This window comes from Coturnix japonica, chromosome 2, assembly GCF_054131305.1.
Source record: "Coturnix japonica strain WE chromosome 2, WE-NBRP24, whole genome shotgun sequence".
Classification (NCBI taxonomy): Eukaryota; Metazoa; Chordata; class Aves; order Galliformes; family Phasianidae; genus Coturnix; species Coturnix japonica.
Window position 1 is genome coordinate 118,434,645 of NC_140664.1, and position 18,699 is coordinate 118,453,343.

At 40.3% G+C, this 18,699-nt stretch overlaps 1 protein-coding gene across 5 annotated transcripts in view; it reads left to right on the forward strand.

Moving 5' to 3' along the window:
* The window catches only part of CALCR (calcitonin receptor), a 136,001-nt gene that overhangs the window by 103,723 nt on the left and 13,579 nt on the right, over positions 1-18,699 (forward strand). For 4 of the 5 annotated variants that reach the window (XM_015853563.3, XM_085538623.1, XM_015853562.3 and 1 more), the window contains 4 exons: positions 4,339-4,492; positions 8,351-8,411; positions 8,529-8,595; positions 10,740-10,958. In XM_015853563.3, coding sequence (XP_015709049.1) covers positions 4,339-4,492; positions 8,351-8,411; positions 8,529-8,595; positions 10,740-10,958 — 501 coding nt within the window. The remainder of the gene's footprint in view (positions 1-4,338; positions 4,493-8,350; positions 8,412-8,528; positions 8,596-10,739; positions 10,959-18,699) is intronic. The other variant, XM_085538624.1, reaches the window with a different exon arrangement.

Here is an 18,699-nt window from a genome sequence, read left to right on the forward strand (position 1 = left end):
CCAGCTAAGAAATCCAATTGAGCAGATGCAGATTTGTTCTGCCTTGCTTACTGTAAGGTAAGCTCTCTGCTTACTGCAGTGCCAGGTTCACTACATGGACCCCACAGGACTTCAGCCCCATCCTGCCGGGTTCCAGGCTGCAGCCACAGGACAGTGACTGCAGCTGGGAGCTTGGAGTGCTTGGATGTGGCTGTGTTAATCACTGCCCATGATGCCTAATTCCAGGCTGGCTGCTTCTTGCAGTGTAGGCACGAGTAGGGGTGCTATTAAAAATATCCCTCGTTGCTTAATTTCGTATTTTGCTTTCTCGTAACACAAAACCTAGGAACCCTCTAAGCAACTGTGTACATTTTGTTCTGTAAATGGTTTAAAAGTATATTAAAACATTAATCTTAGCCTGAGTCCCTGTGTGCCAGCTTTCTGACTGGAACACAGTTTAATGGATGACTCATAGTAGATATATTGTACAATGGTATGACGTTCTGATAGTCCAAGATTTACAGCTACAGTGCTTAGCACTGTCCTGCTTTGGAAAGCCCTTTTATTGCTTATTTGTGTAACATATGGATACTGGGAATTTAACAATATTTTCATAGAAAAGCATTCTAATAACCAGGAAAAAAAATGCATAAGGCAGGTCAATAACCAAACTTCAAGTTACTCCTTAAACATGCTAAGAATGTCTGAGAATGCATTTTATTGCCTTCAAACTGAGTTGGAATAAATCGTGTCTGGTCTCTGTGGGGAACAGCACAACCTCTCCTCGAGAAGTGCTACATGCACAGGGGGGTTCTGCAGACCTGAAGAGATCCCACGCTGACTGATCTTCAGTGAGGGCAAACATGCTTATTGCCCTTTAAACAGTGAAATGTACAGCTATAGTGGTGGCCCATGTAACTGGCTTGTCCAAAAACTAATGACCGTGTTTTGCTTATTCTTAGCAATTTATTTCTTGCAAATGTTAGCCTGAGGCATTTCAGTGGATGGAGAACAATTGAGGAGAGGCTTCACTAAGCACACTGCTAAGCATCCTGCCCCCATGGTGATGGGCCAGGCGCTGTGGAGCTGGGAAGGCCAGCTGCAAAACCCAGGGCTAGTTGCCTTCCCTCTACTAAAACTTAGCCTTATTCTGACTGAGTTACTAGGAAGACCTGCTCAAAATCAATTAGAAGTGGATGTTTTGTTATTATTAATGAAGGCAGTATTCTGGTTTTTATTTAATTCTGCATTAATTATTGCTGATGCTTTCTGTCAGCCAGTAAAGGAGAGTTTAGCAGGGAAATGGCAGGCAAGGACCTTGATTACTGTGTGCAGTTTGGGGTACCACAATAAAAGAAGGATGATATAATCAGGCTGGGAATTAGGAAAAGGTTCTGCAGCAGCGGGTGGTTAGGCACTTGAACAGGCTCTCCAGGGCAGTGGTCATGGCCCCAGGCTGCCACAGTTCAAGAAGCATTTGGACAGTGCTCTCAGTCATATGCTCTGGTTTTTGGGTGGTCCTCTGTGGAGCCAGGAGTCAGACTTAGTGATTCTAATGGATCCCTTCCAACTTGGGATATTGCATGAGTCTATGATCCTGTGACCTGTGAGGAGGGGCTGTGCCCTAGCCAAGGAGAGCAGCATGCCAGCTGCATGGCCATGCAATTGCACAATCCTTCATAGGCAGGTGGAACTTTGGGACCCTCCTGATAGGCCTGGAATGTTAGCAGCATTTATAATGCCCCAGTAAATCCTGAAAAATAAAATAAAATAAAATAACATAAATCACAAGCACCAGTTCTAGCTCCTTCTCTGGAAAGGAGAATGAATTTTTCTTTCTTCTCCACAAAGTGGTTCCAGCATCCTTTTGAAACTTTTCATTTTATATGGCAGCTGAGGTGTTCACTTAAGTTTCAGAACTCTTTGCAAGATTTGCTAGATCAGAAACATTTGCCTGACTGTGTTCTATTATTTGACCCTTTTTTCCCCTGTAGCTTAAGTGCGCAACCACAATCCATTTTACTCTCCATGATGAGTCCCAGTGGGAATAGAAGCACTACTGGTGCTGTGATAATCCTTTGAATCCTGGATTTGACCATGCTTCATATTGTGTGAGATACAATGACAGAAAGGGCTTGCGTCAAAATGCATTTAACTTCAACTGAAGACAAAATACCTGACCATTTTATTTTATTTTATTAAATCTCCAAGTTATCAAGCACGGAAGCCATCAAAGATTTGCTCCTGTATTATCTTGCAATTTCATTTTACTTTTTTTCTGTAAGAATAAGCACTTCCCATAACCTCAGAGTCCTGCAGTTTTCCCAGCTAAGGCTGATGTACACTGAGATGCGTGGCTACATTTGCCATTTTTTATTCACACCATACATGAATCCAGCTCTCATAAGCAACAGGTTGCTCTGATCTAAGAAAAACACTTGCTTTTCATGGGAGGAAAATATTTCCATGGCAGCACTCAGCCACAGCTGAAGCCTGCTGCATTTCTTAGCTCATCCAAAGCGAAGATTGATTTTCACTGTAGTTTGATTGATAGGAATTCAGCATAATTCATCGCAATGCACTGTTGTGCTTAAACTGTTCATGGTAACTTTTACAGATTAGTTCTCAAATTAATGCGATGTGGATCCAAGTACTAATCACACATATCCTTCATGTCTTGCCAATGGCAGTCTGTAATATACTGCATAGCAAGTGACTACATTACTCATAAGAGTCATGAACTGTCTGCATAGCCATTACTCTAAAACATAGGTGCTTAATTTTATTTCTAAAGCCACGAGTGATAGTTTATGTGGAGGGCACAGGAAAGGAGGAAATGCTGAGGAAATGGAGCAAATTAAGTTTAGATGTATTGTTTTTCAGGAAACAAAGAATAGTTCATCTTCAGGCAGCGTGCTTTCTGTATCTCAAGTACTGAGCTACAGATAAAAGTTGCAGCAAGGGCTGGCTTTGTTCATGTGGTTTAGTTACTCCCTTACTCAGAAAGTTCACTGAAAACAGCAAAACCTTGGTTTTTTTCTTTTTTTCTTTTTTCATTTTTTTTTATCCTTTCTCAGCGTACTTTGTAGGAACTGTTCAGACACAGTGTGGAAAAACTATGTGACCGTTTTGCTCTGTGTGGTGAGCAGAAGAAACGAAATGACAAAAACAAAGAAACAAAAAAATTAGTCCTTCAAGTTAATCCTATCTGAATTCTTTAAGCTGCATTGTCAATGATCTTCTGTTTTCAGAGCATTTTCAGAGCAACAAGCTACAGTGTAAATATTGAAACAGAGCTAAATGCCCATGTGCTGTGAATTGCTTTGGGAACGCTGTTCAGCAACAGAATCACTATTGAACCTGTGTTTATGTCCCAGAGTGGCACTGTGAGTCCTCCAGACAGACGCGGGGCACACAGTCCTCTGCCAAATGGTTGAAATGTCACACTAAAGAGGCAAGTCAGTCCTAGCAAAAACGTTGCCTCTAGTCCAGGTAATTTGGAAACCATCTGGAGAAGTGAAGAGGAAGGAACATTTCCTTGTGGCCAAGGTGACAACTGGAATTTTGTCGTCAATGAGGGCACCTCAGATGTCCGTGTGGTTCCTGGTGCTCCCTGAAGAGATTCCTGCATCACCCTCCTGCTTCATAGGCCTCCTCGGTGCTGGGACATGGTAGATGCAGATGGACATCAGAGTCTCTCAGACAGGGAGTGTTCTCTTCCCATACCAGCTGGTGAATGGACACAACATGTTTCTCCCCACCATCTGCTCACCAAACAGTTTGAAATCTCAATTTCTGATCTGAGCCACAGGCAAGAACCACTGTCCAGCTTCACAGCCTCACCTATCCATGTCTTTTCATCTCCACTGCCTGCAGCGCTTGTTGTTCTCAAAGGAGGGAGTTCAGAGCTGGGTGTTGCTTATTGAGGGAGTGACTGACTCACAGGAGAGCTGAGCAAACCTTTGAAAATTCTGAGTAAAGTGAAAGAAATCACTAAACTGGAGATCCAAGTTATGTCTTTCTCACAGCCTTCTTCTAGAACAGGTTGCTTGTTCTACAAAACAAATGCAGTTCTAAAAAGCACGGAACTAAGGACTTCTGAAGGGGTTTTTTTTTGCATATTACTTTCTGGAGTGCTGTTATAATACAGTTTTTTACTCTTTTGTCGAGGTTTTTTACTTTATTCATTTCATTTACAAAGTTTACATACACCTTTAACTGATATGTGCCAAACAAACCCAGCAAGAGCTGGGCATCTGTTTTACTTTGCTTTCTTATAGCATAGCATTATAATCGCCTTTGGCTGCTTAGATGTACAGTGCTGGTCAGGTGTGTGATGTTATCTCATTTTCCTGGCAGGTAAGCTGCAAAGTGCTGCAGTTCTTCCATCAGTACATGCTGGGCTGTAACTACTTCTGGATGCTGTGTGAAGGCATTTACCTGCACACGCTGATTGTGGTGGCTGTCTTTGCAGAGGAGCAACGCTTGCACTGGTACTACCTCTTGGGCTGGGGTATGTATGGTGTGCTATGTAGCAAGTTGGTGGATGCTTCAGATGTTTGCATTGTATTCAAGCTACCAAGTCATAGCCTAGGACTGAGTTACTGGGTGCTAAATTTGAATGCATTTCTTTGTGTGAGTCTAGAGAGTCACAAAAATATCAACAGCTGTCAGTATCCATTATTTGCTGCCCCTGGGATTTGCTGAAAGAAATGTTTAAGCTTTGTTAAGCAAAGCTGTGGGAGTTAAATAGATTTTTATCCAAGTTCATCTCATCTGAACAGAACATGATTAGTTTTATCACTTTGCATGCAAAAATATTAATCTGTGACAGTGCTTATAAAAGTGTATTTATTCTGGAATGAGGAAAAAGGAAATCATTTTCTGTGTCTCCCAATTTGTAAAAATTCAGCACATACAAAAATTGGGTATATTTTGGCAGGTGCGACTTTAAGAGAAGATACCACTTTACCCACAGAGGAGTAGATAATGTCTCTGTTCTTATTTTGTCTAACAGCAGTGATCTCTAAGGCATTTCAGATGTCAATTAGCAAATCTCAGTGATATACTATGGGAGAGGTTACAAACACAAAGTCTCTCTAGTAACATGCGTATTGATCAAGAAATCATAACTAAGTCTGGACCTTCAGCTCCAAATATGCAGATCTCTTCTGTTTTCACTGAGGGAGTTGTTGCCATTTCATTATTAGCAACAACAGGTATTTATTCTTTGTACTGCCTGGTCCAATGAAAGGCCACATAAATACAACCATGTCTTTCACATTTAAATCTCTATTGTAAATCCTGTCTGCATCAGTGTTGACAGAAAATCATTAGCAATAGCTTTTTTTCAGCTTGGGAGCTGCGAATTTCTGGTCTTGTTCCAATCTCTGGTGAGCCAGGCCTTGTATTTCACAACCCAATGGTGCACTAAGCAGTAAATGACAGAACTTTGTTCATCATCTCCCTGCGTTATGGTTTGCTTGCACCATCTCTTGCAATACCAGACTGAAGCATAAAGAATGTACTTTCTATTTTTCATCCTTTTTGCAAATGTAATGCCTGATCAGCATCATTTCATTTTTCATTATTTCATTTACAGTAGGAAAATGAAAAACAGCTCTCCTGCTTTAGCAGAGGAAAAATGGGAATTGGTTAGGTGGGAGAAAAGTGAAAGTTCAAATGAAGAACTTTAGAACCTTGACTTCGACTGCTAGTTGGGCAGATGCTAAGGGGATTATAACGGTGAAGCAGAATGTTGTTTTGTTGGTTGTTTGGCTGCTGTTGTTTTGGTTTGGGGAGGTGTTTGCTTTCAAATAGCTAAGCCAAGGAGCAAGTAGCTGTGCTATCTGAAAATAGTTCTGAAAATCTGAATGTACAAAGTTTGGTGGCGCTCTGCTTTTGAAAATGGAAGCCCTATCTGAAGTGTAATTTTCTACTCTTCCTTCCAGTTAAAACATTTGCTGTCTTCATTTCTTGTAGCATAGGACTTTCTGAAGTAATGTCATTCTGTATCGCGTTATGCAAGAGCAAAATGGGCATTAACGTATTTTCTAAGTGATGTTCAGTTTAGGTAATGCATCTTGTGCATTATTGTGATGGCTGGCTCAGTGTGAAAGCTTAAGAGCTAGCTGAAATATGGTTGAGGGCATTACTGGCATCTTGATGGGTAATTCAGTGAAGATAACTGCTCATCAGTATCTGCAGCATTGTCCCAAAACTAAGCACCGTCTGTGGGAATGGTGTGATGATTTACTGAGAGAGAAGAGGTTAATAGAAAGTGACACAACTCTGACTGTGAAGTCTGCATCCATATTAATGTAACAAGATGGATACTACCACACAAAGTAGTCATTTGCACCTTCTAACTGAAGTAGAAGTCATTAGGTCCTATTGCTGATAACTAGGACTACCTGGCCACCCTTAAAGTTTGCATAAATCATGTAATTCCACTGCTTTGAAAATCAGTACTCACATGGTCTGACCTTAAACGTCCATCTATGTTAATCAATGAAGGGAGATACTTTCCCCAAAGGCCAATGCAGAGCAACAACAGCGGGTCGTGCTCTGAATTGTAATTCATAAAATCAGGTAAATGTACAACACAAGATGAATATACTCATTATTCCTTGTTATAACTGATCCCTATGCAAGATAACCTGGATTATTTTATTTGGAAAAGTCTTTATTGATGTTTATAAAATAACTTAGTTTAAAAAATATATATATATAAAAATCAGAGCAAATACAAAAACGCATCCACAAAAGGTTGCAGATGATTGAAGGGAAACTGACACGGATGTATTTCAAGATGGATGCCCTCAGGTGACACCTGCTCTGGCACCTGCTGCTGAGAGTGTCCTTTTTCATCTGCTAATGTTTCAGCAGGTCAGAAAATCACTCTTTTAATGCAGGGCAAGAAAACAGTATCAGGTGGATGCATCCAACTGTGTTCTGCTCCATCAGGCTGCTTCAGGCTGCTTCAACCATGTAAAATCGAAAAGGGAATCATTTATTTGGGCAGTGCTGAGGCAGATTGTCTTCTGAATCCAACTGGAAATACAATTATGCATATCTGCCAGTTTTTTTTCAGAGAGTACCTGGCACGACCTTTGGGGGTGTAGCATACCTTCTCTTGGGATGGCTGGAGTGGGACCTTTTCTGAGTTGCTCAGCACACATAACACATATGTGGGACCTCTGGAGTGATACAATGAGGTCATGAGGACCCAACAGGCTTTCTTGGTGCTCCCCTTCACCCTGCCTCTGGCCCTTTCCAAGGCAAGAGCAACATCTAGCTGCATGGACCAGCCTGTGTCTGGAAATCTGAACCATAGATGGTCAAGAGTTTCTTACCTTATTAATGAAAACTTTCCGTTGTGTTCTTCAGATTTGCATGAGAATTTGTTGAGCCAAATATTTTAGGTTAATGCATTTTGCAGAAGAAAAAGGTTCCGAAGCATCATGTGGAGCAATTTACTTGCAATGCTCTTTATTGTTAAAGAGCAGTCCCTTAAAAATGCATTTCAGTCTACGCTGTCTGTCAACAAAACTGGATCAAACTTGCTCCATTTCCAAAACAAAATGACTTTCTGAGGCTGTCAGTCCCATAAAATCACCCTGAGAAGGGAAGCTCCTTTCTTTCTGTTGAGAGACTTATATTTGTCTAAAAAGGCATTCTGTAGCAGGAAGCCAAGTAATCTTTCTCTAACAATATAAAAGAGAAGGGAATCCACTGTTTTATTCTCCCACAGCTGCACTGTCCTCTGAAGTTAAACTGTTGTAAGAACTTATTTTAGCACTAGTGCAAGTAGCCGTTGCTTAGAGATGCCTGGAGACTGCAGGGTGTAGTATGTAAAGTATGTACCTCTTTTTGACCTTAATCTCACTCCAGCACTGGCTGACCTGTGTCCTGTGGCAAGAACACTCAAGAATTTGTCTGAGGATTCTCTGCCTCTCCTAAAAGTGTTGCGTCCAGAGAGTGTCTACAGAGCTGTCTGCAAAGGACAGACAGCAGTAGATGATCTCCAGCTGTCTGCATGTGCAAGATTGTACAAGGTGGGGTCAGTGTTTAAACACAGGCTCCCAGGTTTCTAGCCTGTTGGAAAGGGAGACTACACAGAAACTGAAGGCAGATAGACAGGATGGGGGTCACCTTGCCACTTAATGTCAGGATGAATGCAACTGAGGTATGCTGAGCATGGCATGTTCCCCCTGATTCAGTGCACATTTGCTCTCTTCTGCTTCCTGTCAGAGCAGGGGCTTCCCTTGAGGAGCTGGGTGAAAACTGGAACATTGCATATATTTGTTTTATGAACAATGAAATTCAAGCCCAAAACACCAAGACTGACCAATACCTTTAATCATTTCAGGGTTCCCTTTACTGCCAGCATCTATTCATGCAGTTGCGAGAGCCAAATACTTCAATGACAAGTGAGTAGCATGTCCTTTTTTTTTTTTTTTTTTTTATTTTTGAAGGAATTTAGCACTATTTAATTGTGTTACACATTTTGAGTAAATAATAAATTCTGTGGTGTATTTCCCCTCCAGCTGCTGGATGAGTGTTGACACTCACTTGCTTTATATTGTTCATGGACCTGTAATGGCAGCTTTATTGGTAAGAATGTTATTTGCTATCAACCGTTTAATAATTATTTTAGACATGCTGCTAATGTGTAGAGAATAGAAATGTCTGCAGGTCAGGTCTTCTGGTGAAAATTTGAAAGCAGTTTGTGATTTTTTATTTTAAAGAAAAGCTCTCAATATTTCTCATAAATAAGAACCAAGGAACCACCTGAAATATTACATTTTGAAGCAAACTGAACTATTGAGTTTTATTCAGCCCAAATCCCAAACACATCTCAGCATGCCATCCAAGATGCGCTTTCAGCTTTCAGGCTTCCACTTACTTGTAAACTTCTGCATGGAAATACCTGCAGAAATGGCCTAGCAGATCAAAGAGTATGATGGTGGATACTGAGAACCCCTCTGAATAAAGAAACAACCCTCTGTCTACTAGCTAAAAAAAAAAAAACAGAAGGTCTTTCTGCCCCTTCCTGAGAAGTAACCTTGCACATCAAGAACACAAAGGAGCCATTTCATCCCTGCCATGTTCAGCCTGCCATACCTGCAGGATCACATCTGTTACGGGTTTATTGGCTTGATCTCAACTGCTGCTGCTGTCGTAAAGCCGGCCTCTAGGAGACACCAGTCAGCCTTTGTTTTGATTGCCAAGCCCCAAGTCTGCACATCTTTGCTGCAAAGAAAAGAGGATGAGGATGGGCTGGTTTTATGGAAGCAGAGCAACCGCTGTTTTTAAAACAAGGCATTATAGTTTCTGTCTTGTTCTTGTGTTGTTTCCAGTTTTATTTTCTCTTGAAGTTGTCACCGTTTATACAATGTCCTTCATGATTTGCTACAGAAATCTCATAGTGATAGCCTGACTCAGAAGAGCTGAGGGATTTTACCTTTGCAGTCTTTTTTTCACCTTCCACAGTAACTTCACAAAATTCTAAAAGTGAAGGTTAAGTAGAGGGAGTGAAGTCAGAGGAGGATGGAGAATAAGATTTACATTTAATGCTGAATGGGACCTCAGAAGTCATTTATTATTCCTTTTTTTTTATTTCTTTTTTCTTTTTTTCCAGTAGAGCACAAATGTGAAATAGTCTAAAGGTCTCTCAGTAGCTAAGACGTTACATAGTGCTTTGTGAAAGCTTGCTTGATACATGGTTTATTGTTCTGAAAGATCCAAGTGAGGTTTCCCACATATTCATGGCTTTGGGACTATTAAAACGTCTATTTTAGTTATGTAATAAGAGAATATTTATTTTAAAAATGATTGCTGTAGAAGTCTGTTGAAATTCAGAAGCATGGATGCCTGCTGGTATTGTAACGAAGTAGGAAAGGTGGCCCGGTTACACACCAGAGAGAAAGGAAATCTGTGATACCTGTGATGTTCTCAAGGCTCATTATCAGCACATGTTGCCTTCCTGTTACTTCACAGGCACCAGGCACATCTGCTTTATGAAGTCAGGGTGATGTGGCCCTGTGCTGAGCACCCATGACTGGAGTCAGGCTTCTAGAAATGTTTCTGAAAGTCAAATACAGGGCTACTTGGAAGGGCTTGATAAAAAGAATAGGGTGCAAAACTTTCTCAATTCTTTGGCCTTCCTGCCTGGTTCCAGCTTATTTTGTAACCTACGGGCAGTGTACATAGGACCCTACAGTCCCAGGGAGACCAAGTTGAGTTTTCTCAGGGACGGACTTGGCCCTTTGCTAACACAATCCTGAAGTGACAGCACACATGAGCCAGAGCAGGTCCCTCAGATAATGTGTGTACTCTGTAGGCTCCATATGCCCAGGGACACCTGTTGGTTTCTCACCTGGCTGCAGCACAAAGCATGACACTTTGGTGACCTCCAGAGCAGCTGTTTCCCAGAGGATAATCCATCCACTGTGCTTAAACTCTATGAAATGCTTTGTTCCTTGAAGATCCTGAATTTGACCACATCAGCATCAAAACGCTCAGAACTTATCCTTGCCTATCTCAAGCATCCATACAGGGTCCTCAGAGAAACACGTACAGCAGCTTAATGTCTCCTTTCTGAAGGTTTTCATGGTGCTCTCCAAGGTCTGACTCCCAGGGGAGTGCCCACTGGGAGCTAGGAAACTGCATTTTAAAGCCGTTTATGTGTTCTGTGGTTTTGGTTTGAATGCCTGTTTGATTTGGTTCCTTTCACCTATAATGGCTTTGCTTTACAGGTCAATTTTTTCTTTTTGCTTAACATTGTTCGAGTTTTGGTGACAAAGCTAAGAGATACCCACCGTGCTGAGTCCAACATGTATATGAAAGCTGTCAGAGCCACATTAATCCTGGTGCCCTTACTAGGAATTCAATTTGTTATTATTCCCTGGAGACCAGAAAACCGACTTGCTGGAGAAATATATGATTACATCATGCATATATTAATGCATTACCAGGTATGCTATATAGGAGCAACTTCAGCTTAAGTGAGGTGCTTGCGGTTAAGCTAATTTAGTCAAAGATGCTGTTGTCAGTTGTTTTGCACTGAAATTGAGCATGACTGTGCTTTTATATTTTTCCTATTGTTTTTATGTTGCTGAATTATCTACCTCAGCACAAGTAGCATTGCTGTATCAAGAAAAAACACACAAGAGAAAAGAAACAAAGAAAAATGGGGGGGAAAAAAGGATTAAATGGCACTACTTCTGAACTAAGCAGAGAGAACTGAGATCACAAAGGTCTATGTTGAAAGTGCTCTTTCTGCTAGGTGCTGACATTTGCTGAAACTGCTGTCAGGGAACGGTTAATAATAAAATTAACTGCATGCAAAGTATTGTAAAGAGGGAATTCCCATAAATAGAAGAAAAATTGAGACAATGAAGCTTGATTTAGGAGTTAAAATTCCATTATTAAATAACCAAAATTAAAATATAACACTTAAAACACTGACATCTTTATTTCAAAAATACTTTGAAAATATGTCATTGTCCAATAGGATTATATTTTATTTTTTAAACCGAAAACAATGTGGCTTCAAATGCTTGGTTGTCTGATTTACTTTCTATAACGTATCCTATCCCTTATTGCTGAGGTAATGCTACCAAAATCTATGTATCCTGCCATCTGAGATCTCCTGATTATATACCCTTATCAGTTCAAAATCATGTGTGTGCACAATTCCACATGCATAGAAGTGATAAGTCTGACTGGTTTTGTAGTTTATGCCATCTTATCTTGAGGTTCTGCTTACAGCAATGAGGTTCTCCCTTTCTTTTATTACCTGCCCTGTTGTGTTGTCTCTTCTGGGATCTCAAGTGCTACAAAGGAATATCTCCAAACAAGTTGTCTGGTGACAAGTTACTAGTGTTTTTAGCAAGTTAGGATAAGATAGAGTGTAACAATAACAATCTTACTCTTTATATCTTTTAACTCCTGCAAAATTGATAGAGAACTATAAGAGAATGCCTGCAGAGCAGTGACAGCCTGCCCAGTGCTGTCATCAGAGCCAGACCTGGGCTGTGGCATGTGACTGAGCCTGGCCTTGCAGGGGAGCTCCTGGAGCTCTGCAAGATGACATCAGAATGTGTCCAGCACCAGGTGAAATTTGGCATTACGAGAAAGCTTACAGTAGAGCTGCTTAATGCAGCTAACAGTAGTGTTCTCTTGTCTACAAAGAGTGGATTTTTAGCTGTATTCTAAAGTAAGCTTTCTGAAGCATTTATAGAAATTCTATTTAAGATAGCCAGCTAGGTAATCTCTCCTCTAGTGCTCATTTTCTTCTAGAAACAATCACATAATTAGCAGATGTTGCATTAGCCTGTGTATATAGCTATATTTCCCTGCTAGCTCTTGTGCTCTCATAAACTACAGCCTGCCTCTCCACCAGCAGCCACTGCTGCCTACAGTCACACACAGGCAGGCATCATATCTGCAGTTTTTATTTTTAATTTTTGTGGAAAATTTCATGTATTCTCCATCTCCACACTGGTAAAGAATGATTATATTTTTTTATACCTTTTCTAGAACTAAAGAGACAGCTTTTCAATTGGGCATAACTGCCTTAAATGTCCACAATGCTTTAATAGATTAACTGTATCTTCCGTGTATATAGAAATGGTGCAAACTGGCACGACAGCCAATTTGACAGTTCAGGTGATTCAGAGACAATGAATGAGATAAGAATTTATTCCTAATTTCTATGGCAAGCAGTTTTTTCCATTTGAAAATCAATGTATTGAGGTGCTGCATGCCACATTTCCCATGCTGAAGTGATTCTGAATAACAGAAGACAGTCCATTTTGAATTGTGTTGCTCGTATTTTACAGTATTATCAATAACACTCACCATTTTAAGCCAAAGAGCATTTTCAAATATGGCTGTATGAACAATTCACAAATGTGCTGTATTTACCCTACCTTACCTTTATGTGTGCGTCTTTCACCACAGAGACCAGATTCCTTGTTTTAGATTTGTAGAGTAGATGTATCAGAAGTGATAAAAACCATAAAGTGACTTTTGTGCTGCAGCGATGAATGGGTGTTCTTTTCCAGCACATCCAGCCAACCCCTTGTGGATCCTGTAAAAGTAGGAAATAATAATTGCTGTCAGCATCACCAGCATCAGATCTTCAGCCTCCAGACCATGGATTAAGCCAGACAAAAGAAAGATATTTCAGCCCTTAAGTGGAATAACTAATGCCCCAAAAGGGATGCTGTAGGTGTACACAGCAGCTAATTAAACAGAGCTAAAGAAAGATCCACAAAGCAAATACTTGTACTCCAGAAAAGTGAACTGCTGATTTTCCCCAGAGGACCTGACTTTCAAAAGCCTGTTAGATGGTGCAGAAAGCATGTGAAAGATGTAGACCTCCTCGGGGTTTAAAACATTATGGTACAAGTTGTACTGGCTCTTTGCAAACTTCTGATGTGGGAACATATCCACTGTACGTGGGTTTATAGAGGCTGATGTGACACTGTCACTATGTGGGAGAATATTTAGCCACAAAGATGGTGGAGAAACAGTCCCTGAATCAATGACAACATGCAGATTCTAAAGGTTACTTGTATCCTCAATACCTTGCTGATTACAGCTCTAAACATGCAAGTCTGCATCTGCTGGGAATTGTCAGTGCTGTTTGGCATAATGGTCTTGTCATTGACAAACAGAAAATTTTCTATTACATGGGATATAATCTAAGTTTTCCTTTTCCTTGGGTAGGATTACATGGGAGCTGCTCATCAGCTTCTGGGTAGCACCCACAGACAATAGATCCTTCCCCACTAGGCAGGGAGTCCTGATCACAAGGGCCTCATTTCTATCCAGGTTATGCTGTAGTTTCCAGCCATGGATTTGAGACACGTATATATCTATCCTGCCTCCAAGTCATACACTGAATTACAACTGATAGTGCTCATTGCAGTTTTACACAGGACAAATTTTAAAAGTCCTTTCATGATTACCTCCCCACCTCAGCGGCAGCAAAAACTGCATTCATTTATTACTTTGCATTTTTTTAAACCTAATGTAAGCGAACACTTCATAAGGCAGTCATTTACTTCAGAGGTGCTGTATGGGCATGCTGTGAAGGGAAATGATGGGGAACACAGTATTACTTTCTCAAATCTCTTTTACTGAAATGAGAGATGAGAAAGAGGAAATGCTTCACTGAAGCAACTTGGCTATGCTTATTTTCTTTATTTTCTGTCCATTCAGATCCCAAAGTGCATGGATGTGGATGAAAGCCCACAGAGAGAAACAGAAACTGCTTTTTTATAATATACTTAGCTGTACCTCTGCCCTTACCTTCTACCACTGACAGTGAATCCCACAAAAGCAAAGAACTGAGACTAAAGCCGTGGAGATGCTCAGGAATAACAGAAATAAGCACATCTAGATATGCTGTATTGTTTTAAGGGAGCCATAAGCCAGAGGAAATATAGTTGAATTATCAGAAACCCGCATAAATCTGAAGCATCTGCATAGGGTTTTGTTTGTTTTTAACCTGAGCAAATTATATCCTGTAGCAGAGTGAAATGTAAGTCAAATACCTGTCAAGCATAAATGACCTTGGACCAGTATTAAACACAGAGAAAAAATTACTGTGGGATCAGTCAAGTTCACAAAGGTCTGGGAGCTTCTGACCCGAGAAGGTCCCTTATGCATGATTCATTAGAGAATGATGTGTTCTTGGGATTCACACGATTCCAGAAATAATGAATTTCAGAAGCAATCTATAAAAGCCTTAATGTCCAAATAAATGTAGTTCCCACCTCTGCTATCAATCATACAGTCACTGTTACCCTCTGTCAGAAGATAATGTAGCATAGGTCAGTTTTACAACTCCACACAATGGCAGACAGATAATTGACCTGGAGGGCTCATCCTCAGCAGGGATTGTACCCTGAGCAAAGAAAAAGAAGTTAGGGAGAATATGGAAGGCTTATGTCAAAGAAATAACAGAATTAACCCATGGGCCCTACATAATATGATAACATACATCCAGCCTTTCACATGTTATAATAGTATGTGTATCCCTCATCAAATTGTCAGCATTCCAACCCTTCCTAGTTCCAAAGACACAACGTTGATATCTGATACTGGTATGCATGTTGTAGATGTGATACTTGTATTTCACAAAACCAAGTGAGATGGCAATTTTAGCGAGTATAAGTATCCCACTACCGTGAGACATGGCTTAAAATTCAATAAGGGCAAAGAACTGCTTTAGTATTTGCTCTAATTAAAAGCAACAAGCAGTTTACTTGTGCATTTAATCTTCCAGATCTTTGCTGCATGTTTTCTCTTCATCTTATCCTAATACTTTCACCAGTTGTGTGTGAACATCATTTCTGTGTTTGCACAGAAGGCTGACATATCCCATAGTTTGCTATCTGTAAGTGGGCAGATGCCATACCAGTTATCTATTGTTCTCCTTCAGACTCATTAGACTCCCATCTGTCATGAGACCTCATCAAGCTTCAAGAAAGGTTACTGCACTCCCCTGCATGGCAAACAGTCTGTTTCTATTCCTCTCAGTGTTTAACTGGGTTGGGGTTTTTATTGTGAGGGTAAAGAGGAAACCTTTGAGCATATGATGCGGGGAACCTAAATGCACTCATGCAACAGAGGCTGAAACAAAAGATTAACCTCAACCTTTATTCCAGATGGCATCTCACAAATAATATTGCGAAACAGAGTGGTTTAATTTCAAATATAAATTGCCCAAATTCATGCAAATGTCAGTGAAAGCAATTATCTAGGGAAGCACAATAAATTTTATTCTGGCCACTTGTCTTTTCAACTCATGTGCTCAGATTTCTTCAGCACAGGGAAGAACAAGAAATGCTTATATAATATTTAAAAAGATGAAAAATGAGCATTCATTCCTACTCGGAGATGTGCCCAAGGGCCCCATGCTCACTGTTAGACCTAGCTCTGTGTGTTCGCGCTCATCCTGATTTCCTTACAGCTGTAAGGGAACTCATGAGACTTGTAAGATGTTATTATGGGGTTCTTCCATCTGTGTATTTCCACTATCATCTTTTGAGACTCTTAGTGAACACAACTGGTTACTGAGTCCTTTGTAGTATTTCCTAATGTTTTTTCTTATGTAGAAGGGAAATAAATATGTCTATACATAAATATTTCTGAATATTTGAAAAGCTGTTCTTGAAATGTGAGCTTCAGTCCCAAACTGTGGGTGAACACTGTCCTATTCATCATCTGTAGAAAGAATTTTGTTGTCTTAGACTTCCTTCTTCCTGAGATTCAGTGCAAGGACATTTCAGATCCCCTTAAGAAACTCAGAAATGAAAGGAAGGCAGTGGAGTAGTAGAAATATGATAGATAGGCAAGAAGTGAGTAAGGTGATAGGTAAATGTCCCTAATTTGGCCAAGTTCATAGGAGCCTTTACTCCCCAGTGCCAGAAGTCTGCTGGGAACCTCCAGATCTGTGTGTGGTTGTTACAGAGGTTTCTGACTTACTCTAAAGTAGATTCAGGAGCAGTACAGGTATGTTTTGCATGGAAGAGCACAGAGGTTATTGCTATTTAAGAAGAGCAGTGAGACATACGTGAGGCAAAGGAGATAATTCCTTCAGTCAGCAGAGATGTACAACTTGATTCCACAATTCAAAGGTGAACAGTCACATGTTTTCTCAGCTTATTCCAGACCAGAAGAGCAACTGGAGGTACATGGCATCAACATTGCTTCCTCTTTAGCTTTTCTAACAGAGAAAGTCTAGAGACAGCAATAGTGAAGGGAACAGAAGTAGATTAGCTGTAGGATTTAACAAGAATTTGAACACCATACAGGAAACCATTTATTATTTGGAAGCATTCAAGGGCAGGCTGGACGGGGCTGTGAGCAACATGGTCTAGTAGGAGCTGTCCCTGCCTATGGCAAGGGAGTTGGAATTAAGTGATCTTAAAGGTCCCTTCCAATCCAAACCATTCTGTGATTTTATGAAATAAAACAGAAAATGACATCAATAGTTCAGGATCAGTTTCTGCAGTTCCCGATTTCCCCTAAAACAGTCTTACTGGAGAACAGACTTAGCTTCTTTCTCTCCTCCTGGAATCTTATCTTCTGTGCCCCATTGAGCTTCTCTAATCCCAGAGGAGATCAAAATCCATCTCAGTTCCCATTGCGGCTGACTACCGTTCATATAAACACATTCCAGCAGAATAGTGAAACCCCTGATGTGACCACATACCATACGGTTCAACAGCAGATGTTTTTCAAGACAGCACAAATTGACGTAGCACGCACAGTGCAGGGGAATAATCGTTATAGGCCACAGGAAAGTGCAACGTTTGCATAAATTTCAGATTTAGGCATCTGTAATCTGTCAAAGGTCTGCTGTAAAGACATAAGGTTTTGTTTGACTTTGTGGTGTTTCCCAAACCAGAGCTTAGGGGAAAACTATTATGCATTACATACAGTATTCTGGAATTGCAGTTTTCAGAGGGTACTCTTTTCCTAAAACATAAAAAGATTTCTTTTCTTCCAGTTGCCCTTCTGCTTCCTCTGTCTTCACATTTGGAGTCATTTGCAATTACATGTCGCAACTAAAAAAAAATTATTGAAGCAAAATCATTGCTAAAATTCAGGTGATGGCACCTCTTCAAACCACCCTGTGTGTGTTCCTAATACATCTGCATTCTGCTACATTTTACTCTATCTTTGTAGTCCAAAACATGCATTTGAGGGTCCAAGACGTTTTAAAAAGCATCAGCTATAATTTAACTTGTAATCAGTAAAATGAGAGCTTATAAAGAAGATGCAGCTGTAAAGTACCTCAGAGCAGCCCCTGGGAACACAGAGTATTACAGTGCAGTTTTTCCCTCAATTTCACAAACTGCCGTAAGTTTAGTTTCTAATAGCAGCTTTAAGTAATCTAAAATGAGGGCATTTGGCTCCAGGCATTGTTATGTTATGATATTTTAATAAGAGTTAATGCTGTTTAGAATACAGAGCAGTGTAATTATGTGGTTTTGGACAGCAGGCTCTATGCACAAGAATTTTCTCTCTTACCTGTTTCACACTTCCTCACCTCATGTTCTTGGCTTGACCCTGTTTAATCCTGTGGAGGTAAGGAAATATCTGAACAACCATGTCAATAATGAAATTAATTTCAAGTGGTTTAGGACCAAGCTATGATCTTCAGTCTCTTCCCTACCTTCTATTTCACCTGTGTTTTGTGTTTGTTTCTTTCCCTTTTTCTGACCCCTAGTATCTGTTTTCACACCTTCCCATCCATACTGATTCTGCATATACAGGTCAATTTATCCCATTATACAATTCAATTGAAAGCCTTTCTGGCACTGCTGGGCTTCCCTTATGTGACAGTCTTAATTCACTCTGACAAATGCATAGCTGTATGTGGGGCAGTTCCTCTGCCTTCACTTCATAAAATCAGTATCACTTAGTTATCCTTCTCCTGGCCTCTCAAACAAAAGTTACTTTATAGGCAGAGCAGATCATCTAGAAATGACAGTAATACAGAAGAAAATAAATTGAAAAGACAAAAACTGGTGTAAAAATATAACTGAGAATTAGGAGGATGTTAGGTGAAGTGTCTGCAATGGAAAGGAAGTGGATCAAAGTTTGTCTTGCAAGACTCAAGCCTCATCTTCCAAACAATGAAAAAATATATATATATGCTTTTTTGTTTTGTTTTGTTTTTATATATGGTCT